This window comes from Panicum hallii, chromosome 2 (genome assembly GCF_002211085.1).
Source record: "Panicum hallii strain FIL2 chromosome 2, PHallii_v3.1, whole genome shotgun sequence".
Classification (NCBI taxonomy): domain Eukaryota; kingdom Viridiplantae; phylum Streptophyta; class Magnoliopsida; order Poales; family Poaceae; genus Panicum; species Panicum hallii.
Genome location: NC_038043.1, coordinates 47,357,949 through 47,367,392, shown reverse-complemented (window position 1 = coordinate 47,367,392; position 9,444 = coordinate 47,357,949). Strand labels below are relative to the sequence as shown.

The window sequence follows — 9,444 nt, the reverse complement described above, 5'->3', positions numbered from 1 at the left end:
GCGGAGGGAGTGACGAGTCAACGGCCTCGCAATTTACAAGCAGACGCCTACGTGGCGTTGCTCCGGGACCACATAGCCGTATGGCCCACACTTGCATTGAGCCACGACTCATGGCCCAATTGGCCCGTTCAGCCACTCACGCCTCTTCCCTCATTCTAGCGCCGCATAGCGCACCGTGGCGAACAAGGCCCAGATAACTTTCGCTACCCTTCAGGAGGAAAGAAAAGGACAACGAACCCAAATCGAAAGTTCTAACGAAAAATTCGACGTGCGCACAGTGATTCATATCTTCTCGATTTCCTCCAAGGAAAATAGCCTACAGGTACATAGAAAGCTATGAGATCAAATTTTACATCATGAAACATCAGTCTTAGGCAACTGGAGACCTAGTGGCTGTAATCTCGGCTCTCGCTTCTCTTGGAGTGATGCCAGTCACCATGGCGCCGGCGGTCTCTGTGAAGAGAGTGGCTGCTCTCATATGTACCCTCCCTGTGATGCCGGTGGTGTTGCGTATACTGATCTGGGCTGTGACCGGCTTCGGTTGAAGTTCTCTCTCTTTTGTAGCTACCATCCTCCTCCGAAGGAGATACTTCGCCTGGTTCTCGACTTCGTCTCCGCTTACGATGACCATCACCATGTCCCGTGTTCTTCCTTTGACTGCTGTCCTCCCTGGTAATGGATGACCTTCCACTCCTTCGGCTTTGCGATTCTTCTCGCACGTCATGGCTGCTTTTCCTCCTGCGAGGGGTTTCATCATCATCAGTAGAACTTCTTTGGCTTCTGTAAGCACTATCACCAGCCTTGTCCTTGGATCTTCTCCTAGGAGGTGAATCTTCCATGTCAGTATTACTGTTCTTCCGCCTAGGTGGTGGTGGAACCTGTGGTCGTAGGGGTAAGCAACATTATTTCATTTACCCCAATATAAGCAAGATGAAGTAGCTAGTCCCTTCCCCCACAAGCATGATGGGACAGCAGATCAAGCAAATTCTGTCATGCATATGAACACACTGCCATGGTTAGGCGCTACTTTTCCAATCTGCCATTGCTTATGTGGTTCAGTGATGGCAACAGTGAGTGAATAACTGAGACCAACTAGAAATACAAAATAAGTTTTTTTTTCCCTGGCTGATCTATCTTTCCAGGCAATAGTTGATTTGTTCCTCCTGACCAAATATTTTAAGTTCTTAACTGTCCACTATTCTCAATGGAAAATGGTTGGAAATTTATAATAACACTTCGTGTCAATTTGACAATTTGTTTTCACTTTAAAGCAAGGACAGATGTTGTAGCGAAATATCAGAAAGAGTGCTAGTATATCCTTCATAGCAATAGCGAGAACTTTTCCCTTCAGCATTACAGAGTAAAATTGATGAACTAAAGATAGGGTGAGCTACCTGATAACGTGCCATATACCGCCCTTCAGGTGGCGGTGGGATCCCAAGCTTCTTCAGTTTGTCATAAGACTCATGAGGAATAGGTTGCCTATTTTGGACAAAAGGATATGTCAAAAAACTTTAAATCTGGAGCACATTGTCATCAATTATCATGAACTGCGTAGGCAAAAATAATGGACATAAGAAATGGGCATCTCGTGATCATACAAGGGAGCACGAAATGGCCTCTCTCGGCCTCCAAACCGAAGCTGTCCAGATTCTTTCTTTCCTCCAAGCCCCCCTCCTGCAAAAATGCCGTTTGAAGTAACATAAAGATAATCACAAAGCACTGAGTAAGAAACATCTAAACAGTATTTGATATGGGTGTGAATTGGTGCGTCTAAGGGTATCTACCAGCCCTCTCTAGTTTAATACTAGTAGTTTCCAAAATGTGATTAGCGCTAATGGTTGAACTAAAAAGGCTCAGTGGATACCCTTAGCTCCACCAATTTGCAACCCCTAGTACTTGAACAGGGTACATACCTAGTCTCCTTGGTATCCACCCAGGCATCAGCTGTTGCCTGTAGTAATCTACAATCACTTCAGTGCCATCAATAATGGAATGGTGTGCATCCTTAAGGACAAAGGCAGTGATGAATAATTTTCTTTTGGACATAATGATGACTCATAATATAGTAAAAATCAAGAGTACAGAACTGTATGCATAAGTAGCAGATACCTGATAGGCACGACGCATCTCTCTGTCAGTTTCGTACTCAACAAATGCATAACCACGAGAAGCACCGGTAACTGCAAACAAAGTAGTTGCTCAATACAAAATTACAAAGTGAAGTACCAAAATCAGAGAGTAATATATTAATATGTTGCCCCCAATTATGCTATTTGTAACTACTGATCACTGGCAAGCAAATTGTTTAGAAAATTACAAATCCATGCTACTGGTTTAATATTTTAAGGTAATATCCCGCACTCAAGCTTATGAGGAAGTTGTATGAGGCTTCGCTATGTTCTTAGAGCCACACAATTCGTGCCCGCAATTGGAACAATAGCAACAAAGCTATGCTCACTACAACACTGATACCATGCTGTAGAAAACAACGAGCAAGCTATCACTCACCAATGTCACGCACCAGCCGCATGCTCTTCACCCTCCCATACCTGCTCATCTCCTGCACAAACAACAAGGGGGAGAATCCACCGCCCCGACCACGAATGAGATAACGACAACCCAGCACACAAGCACAAGAGACTAGACCGTTCCATTTGCAACGCGCGAGGGAGGCAGAGGGGGCGCACCTTCCGAAGCGTGTCGTCGTCGGTCTGGCGCGAGAGGCGGCCGACGAAGAGCGTGCAGTAGGGATCGCCGGTGGCCTTGGGGTCGCCGAACGGGTCGTCTGAAACGGAACCGGAGGGAAACCCCAGGTAAGAGAGAGGAAGCGCAAGGGGGCGCAGGCGAATGGGAGGTGATGGGAGACGCGCGCGCACAGAGGCCGGCCTGGGAGCAGATGAGGGCGCGGAGGACGGCGTTGTCGTGGGGCGCGACGTCCGTGCCGTCGATGCTGCCGGCCTGGATCGGGTGGTACTTATCCGCGTAGAACACGTCCCTCGCGCTCCCGCCGCTCATCTCGCCTCTGGCGAGCGCCGGTGCCCTCCTGCCGCTTCAGTCGCCGCCGGCGGAGAGCTGGGACCGGAGACGGAGAGGACGAAAAGGAGGCCAGAAGGGTGCGGGACGGGCGGCGGGTTGGCTAGCCTCGGCTCGGCCCGTGCGTGTGATGGGTCGTAACAGATAGAGTTGGGCCTGACCAAAATCGTACAGTCCCTGGGCCTGGGCTTCTTTCCAGGAGGACTGACCAGTCCGCGTCTGACAGCAGGAGGCTGTAATAATAATAATAATATCACGTCACGTACAAACGGCACTTCTTCCATGGCGTCTAAATCCTTTACCAATACGAGCGAAAGAAATGGTGTGCTGTATTCCACAAGGCACTTCAACAAGGAAACCTCGCAAAGTAAGCCACACAAAATCTGATATTAACAATTTTCCAACATTAGCAGTCTTCATTTTGTTTCTCCAGTTTAAAGCGGATAACTGCCCCCCGGACCTTTCTGCTTGAGTGGACTGAGGATCGCCTGGCGGGGACTGACTGCTGCAGCCCTGGGGCATCTTCCAGTTGTTCTTGACGGCTACTGACCGCTGGAAGGCAGGTCCAACGTACTTCACCTGCAAATCAGGCAGTTCAGTGGGGGCTTGGGGGGTGGGGGGATAGTGAAAACAGAACAGGTCACTACGACGGTACAACCGGGCATGCCGTGTGTTAGGCTCCCGTGTCCAAAACATCCATGCATAAGACACAGTTATGTCGCATCGGGGGGGGTGGGGGTTGACAGTGAAACAAGAGAACAGGTCACTACAGGCAGCTGAACATCAGAGGGGCTTCGGACCTTCGGTTGTATTCGTACAGATTGCCTTAGACGTACAGATTGCGTCAATGGGACTAGACTTTTCTAGCCAACGGTGACTTCTCTGAGGTCACTGTTTGACTTACTCCACAAAGATTACAGGTATATACAGATTTTTGTGTGAACAGCGTTGCACATAACCCGAGTGGATCCCCTTTCTTGGAACAGAACCGCCTGGATCGAGTGGAGGACTGACTAGAGTGAAGTCCAGGTCATTTTGCAAGTATCCTAGACAGCTACTGGCCAGTGGCCATGCGATGCGCTGTACGTTGCTACCATCTTTGTTTGTCCTGATTCGTGGAAATACCCCCATGCATAAGACATACTTATGTCGAATCACTAGGGCTTTTCACAGTGGAACGAGGAACAGATCACCACGCCGGTCATAGTTAGAGGTGGTAAAAGGACCTTCAAATTTTAGCTTAGATAATTTAAGGACCGGATCTAAAAAGATCGGGCTCTTATCTTATAATTTTTTGCTAGGATCAAATTAGATTACGAAGTAGAACTATCTGTTACCACCTCTAGTCATAGTCAGCTGGTCACATCAGTGGAGCGAGACTTTGTAACCAACCATGGCTTCTCCTTGAAATCAACGTACTCTGAAAAAAGATCAGGTATACAGTAAAATAAATGTTTGAACAAGCTTGCAAATAGGGTATGGCTGCAGTCAGCGGCAGTGTGACCACTTAGTGCTTCCGTGTGTATAACATGATATACCAGATAAGAAAAGCATAACAGAAAATTAAAATGATATCCCCCCCCACCCCCCCACACATAAATCACACAGGTACGGTGCATCTAGACTTCCACCCATTTATGAAGGGCAGTTCTTTTAGTGCGAAGATCACTATATAACAGGATTGAGTGTGCATCTTCATGAACCAAATACCCATCATTCAGATTACACCCCCAATCATTTTCCCATCGATCGAAAACCCACAGACTTCGATGGCCGAGTACAGGTTCCTTGTTCAAGAAACTCTAATAGTGCTGTGCCTTCTCCTCTCTTCAACACCAGCCGCAACCTCTGTCGATTCATCACCACTGAACTGGAGCTGCATCGCAGACGAGAGGGCTGCACTTCTATCCGTCAAGGCAAGCCTCTTGGACCCCAATAATTACCTATCGTCATGGCAAGGTGAAGACTGTTGCAGATGGAAGGGAGTTAGGTGCAGCGCAAAAACAGGCCATGTTGTCAAGCTCAATCTTAGGGGCATGAATTCAGAAAAAATCGGAGGTGAGATAAGCTACTCTTTAGTCAATTTACAACAACTGAGGTATCTGGATTTGAGTGACAACTACTTCTATGGGGTGCAAATACCAGAGTTTCTTGGTTCCATGTCGAGTCTTAGGTATCTCAACCTTTCATACACCTATCTCTATGGAAGGATACCCCCACAACTTGGGAATCTCACCAAGCTCATCTACCTTGATCTCAAATGCTGGTACTTTTACAACCCTAGATACAACTTACCCTTCTCAGTCGATCTTGCATGGCTGTCACAACTATCCTCATTGAAGCACCTCGACATGAGCTTTGTAAACCTTACAGCTGCTGTGGATTGGGTTCATGAAATTAACAGGCTTCCTACTTTGAAAAATCTTAACCTAAGAGACAGTGGACTCAGAAATACAGTTCCTTCCCTTCGTCAGTTTAATCTCACGGTCTCACGGCACTCGATGTACTCGACATCTCACATAATAGCTTTGACACTACTATTGCTCCAAACTGGTTTTGGAACGCAACCAGCCTCACTGTTCTTAACCTCCAATTTTGTTACTTCTATGGTCCGATTCCCAACGAGGTAGGGAAAATGGCATCACTAGAAAAAGTTTCCTTCCAACAAAATAATCTCATGTCAACCATGATACTGTTTCAAAAATCTATGCAACCTGACGGTTCTAGATCTAGCGAGTAGCAATACTACAGGGGATATCACAGAACTAATGGAAAGGCTACCAAACTGTCGTTGGAACAAGCTGCAAATGTTAGATTTGTCTCTCAACAATATTAGTGGGGAGCTCCCAAATCAATTGGGGACGCTGAGCAACCTGACCTACTTGGTTCTGTCAGGCAATAAGCTTACAGGAAAAATACCATCATGGGTATGGGCACTGAGAAAATTGTTTATTTTGGAACTTCGTGGGAGTAAAATAAGTGGTATTGTCAATGAAGATCATTTAAATAGCCTTGCAGACCTAGAGTTTTTAGGGTTGGGCTCTACGCTCCTTCAAATAAAAATCAGACCAGACTGGATTCCACCATTCAAGCTGCAGACTGTTCTCTTAGAATCTATGCAGCTAGGACCGGAATTTCCATCATGGCTTAAATCACAAACAAGCATTAAGCTCCTTAGCATGGCAAATTCAAGCATAAATGCAATCCCGGATTGGTTTTGGGTTGTGTTTTCAAGAGCAGACTTCTTGGATTTGAGGTATAATCAGATATCTGGCACACTACCAGCAACGTCGGAATTTATGGCAGCAAATACCTTGTTATTATCGAATAACAGATTTAGTGGCACGATTCCAAAATTTTCAAGAAATATAAGCTACATAGACATCTCCAGCAACTCATTGTCAGGAACACTACCATCAGATTTAGAAGCCCCGCAGTTAACAGGCCTGCTTCTCTACAACAATTCCATATCAGGCACTATTCCATTCTTGGCTGTGCTCATTAGAAAAATTGCAAGTATTAGACCTATCTGCAAACATGCTGACTGGAGAAGTTCCAAATTGCCAAGAAGATTCTTACCCATACATGCATTATTTGGTTACAGTAAACCTAAATAACAACAATCTCTCAGGAGAGTTCCCTTCAGTTTTTAGAAATTTTCCGTACGTAAGCTTTGTTGATCTTTCCTACAACAGATTCTCTGGGAAGCTACCAGTGTGGATATGGGAGAAGATGCCAATCTTAGCACTGTTGCGTCTGCGGTCAAATAGGTTTTATGGACACATTCCCAGTGAGCTTGCAATGAGTAAAGAACTGCAGTTTCTAGACCTCGCATACAACAAGTTTTCTGGAAGCATACCTCACTCAATAGTTAACTTGAGTGCAATGGCTCGTAATTCTGGATACAGTGAAATTCTTTACAGAAGCATAGCTGGTCCTCCGGGACCTCAGTTGTATAATTACATGTATGCTATTATTAGTTTCAGAGAAAGTGTATCGGTTCTTACCAAAGGGCAACAACTTGGATTTTCTAGTCAGCTCAGCTATATGGTGTTTCTCGATTTGTCATGTAATAACTTAACTGGAGAGATCCCTCAAGACATTGGTGCTCTTATTGCACTGAAAGGTTTTAACCTGTCTTGGAACCAGTTAAGTGGGGAGATCCCTGTGAGTATTGGTCAGCTTAAAGCACTGGAATCTCTTGATCTCTCACACAACGGGCTGTCAGGCGAAATCCCTTCCAGTATGTCAGCTCTTACCTCTTTAAGCAGCATGAACCTCTCATACAACGATCTGTCCGGAAAGATTCCAGCAGGAAACCAGATTGAGACCTTTAATGCATCTGTCTACATGGGAAATATTGGTCTATGTGGCCCTCCCTTAACTTGGAGCTGTCCTGGAAACTCGTCAAGCCAAGACACGCATGGAAATCATCATGATTTGGGGGATATATCCCTTAACCTTGCAGTGATTATAGGGTTTGTCCTCAACCTTTGGGTGGTCTTTTGTTTGATGCTGTTCAAAAAGAGTTGGAGGGTTGCCTATTTCGTTTTTGTTGATGAGCTCTATGACAAGATTTATGTGACTGTGGTAGTAAGATTCGCCATCTGGAAGAGGAAATGTGGTATTTGAAGTTGATCATCGTTATGTATTGTATAGGCTACCATGGGTATACTAGTCACTACAGAACTTATGTATGGTCGAGTGGCATCTGTGTGCGAGTCACATTGTCTGTGTAATGTAGCTTATGAATATCTACGTGCCCACTTGATATTTTCCTCGCATAAATAATAAACTGCCCCTGTTTGCTTGTGATGTTTTTATGATCCTGTAATTGAAGTCCGTGTTGTAGAAGGGCTATACATTTTGACACCTCAAGAGCTCACTTCAACGCTTCAGCAGGGACGGGCAAGGGCTTGGTCACTTGACATACTTATCAATAATCCTCTCCGAACCCTCTGGGCACGTTGCCCAAGCGCCTTGCAGACTAGGGATGCAGATCCGTCCTCTCCCAAAAGAAGTTGCCGTGTATTCTGATTTTGTATCAGGAAGCGTTGGTATAACCTCAGCCACGGCTATAAACTACAATCGTGATGATATCCCCTCGATCACCATTACAATTTTACACACCATGTGTAACAAAAAAACAGAATGTTTCAGCGAAGAATGTTGCAGCGAGACATCGCATCTTCAGAGGTCGTCGACGGTCGGGCGCGAGAAGCGGCCAACGGTTGAGCGAGTCGCGCTCCGGCCAGCAGCCGACCGGAGGTCGAGGAGCGCCCCGACCCGCCCGGGTGATCCCTGGCTCTGAGCCAGATCCAGGCGCCTAAAGTCGCGGCTCACGAGGACACGAGCACGAGCCCCTGGCTCGATCGACTAATCTAGCTCTAGAAGCACAAAAGCCAGGGACAGCCGATCGATTGAAACTTGCATACTGCCTCGTAGCTGATGTACGTTGTTTGGTAAACTATGACCAGCACATTTGTCAGAGTACGTACATCTTTAACGGTTCCTTCACTTGGACAGATAGATGATCCAGCGGACAACAGAGTGCACAATCTGTTAGTAGCTCAATTTTCACTCTCATTGAGCTGAGAGGATGACACTCAAGTTGGGGAAGTTTTCTGGATTTTTCTTCATTCACACTCACAATGTCATACCTTCCAACGGGAGGAGTGGCCACATATATATACAGCAGGCTGCTGGGCAGCAACGAGGCCAATAATGCTAGTCTAACACTAGTCTAACTGCTGTCCTAGAGAGGACACTAACTGTTGTCCTACAGTCCAAGATGCCTGCAGTCCAAGATGCTAAGGACTACAAGATGCTAACTGCTGCTAAGGACCACAAAGACCAGCAGCAAGGACTTATCCATCATTCTCCCCCTAAGTCTTGTGCGTCGTCTTGTGGGAAGATTGGGCCATCTTGTAGGAAGATTGGACCATCCCAGTCCTAGAGCAAAGCTCAAGGAACTTGATCCTCTCAAGGGGCTTGGTGAGCAGATCCGCAAGCTGATCCTTGGTGTTGATGTAGCTCGCCTTGATGCTTCCTTCCTCCAAGCAACCTCGGATGAAGTGATACCTCACCCGGATGTGCTTGCTCCGTTCGTGGAAAAACGGGGTTCTTCGCCAAGGCCAGAGCGGACTTGCTGTCCACCCTGAGCTCCACTGCTCCAGTGTCTCTGCCGAGTAGATCACCAAGCAGTCGAGCGAGCCAGAGCGCCTGAGTCGACGCGGTGGAGGCCGCTATGTACTCGGCCTCGCAGCTGGACAAGGCCACCACCTGCTGCTTGACCGACTGCCAGCTCACGAGGCACTTGCCGAGGAGGAAGAGGATCCCGCTCGTGCTCTTGCTGGTGTCGATGTCGCCGGCGTGGTCGCTGTCGCTGTACCCGACGAAGTGTGCCGC

The 9,444-nt window shown here is 46.9% G+C and overlaps 4 protein-coding genes across 5 annotated transcripts; 3 read left to right on the top strand and 1 right to left on the bottom strand.

Moving 5' to 3' along the window:
- Positions 1-269: 269 nt before the first annotated feature.
- On the bottom strand, positions 270-3,133 carry LOC112880695 (U11/U12 small nuclear ribonucleoprotein 35 kDa protein). Of its 2 annotated transcripts, none has more exons than XM_025945434.1 (8): positions 2,880-3,133; positions 2,691-2,788; positions 2,512-2,563; positions 2,113-2,183; positions 1,917-2,007; positions 1,602-1,677; positions 1,395-1,482; positions 270-878 (listed from the first exon to the last, which is right to left on the bottom strand). In XM_025945434.1, the coding sequence occupies exons 1-8, from the start codon at positions 3,016-3,018 to the stop codon at positions 387-389; spliced, it is 1,107 nt and encodes a 368-aa protein (XP_025801219.1). In that variant the 5' UTR covers positions 3,019-3,133; the 3' UTR covers positions 270-386. The 2 variants fall into 2 exon arrangements, with proteins under 2 accessions (XP_025801219.1, XP_025801220.1); XM_025945435.1 differs by having other exon boundaries at positions 1,602-1,688; positions 1,917-1,954.
- Positions 3,134-4,723: 1,590 nt separating this feature from the next.
- Positions 4,724-5,781, top strand: LOC112880697 (receptor-like protein EIX1). The gene has a single exon (XM_025945438.1). The coding sequence runs from the start codon at positions 4,734-4,736 to the stop codon at positions 5,664-5,666; it is 933 nt and encodes a 310-aa protein (XP_025801223.1). The 5' UTR covers positions 4,724-4,733; the 3' UTR covers positions 5,667-5,781.
- LOC112880698 (receptor-like protein EIX2) lies at positions 4,980-7,809 on the top strand. The gene is made up of 2 exons (XM_025945439.1): positions 4,980-5,094; positions 6,732-7,809. The coding sequence occupies exon 2, from the start codon at positions 6,769-6,771 to the stop codon at positions 7,666-7,668; it is 900 nt and encodes a 299-aa protein (XP_025801224.1). The 5' UTR covers positions 4,980-5,094; positions 6,732-6,768; the 3' UTR covers positions 7,669-7,809.
- Positions 5,669-6,788, top strand: LOC112880699 (receptor-like protein EIX2). The gene has a single exon (XM_025945440.1). The coding sequence runs from the start codon at positions 5,805-5,807 to the stop codon at positions 6,651-6,653; it is 849 nt and encodes a 282-aa protein (XP_025801225.1). The 5' UTR covers positions 5,669-5,804; the 3' UTR covers positions 6,654-6,788.
- Positions 7,810-9,444: the final 1,635 nt, after the last annotated feature.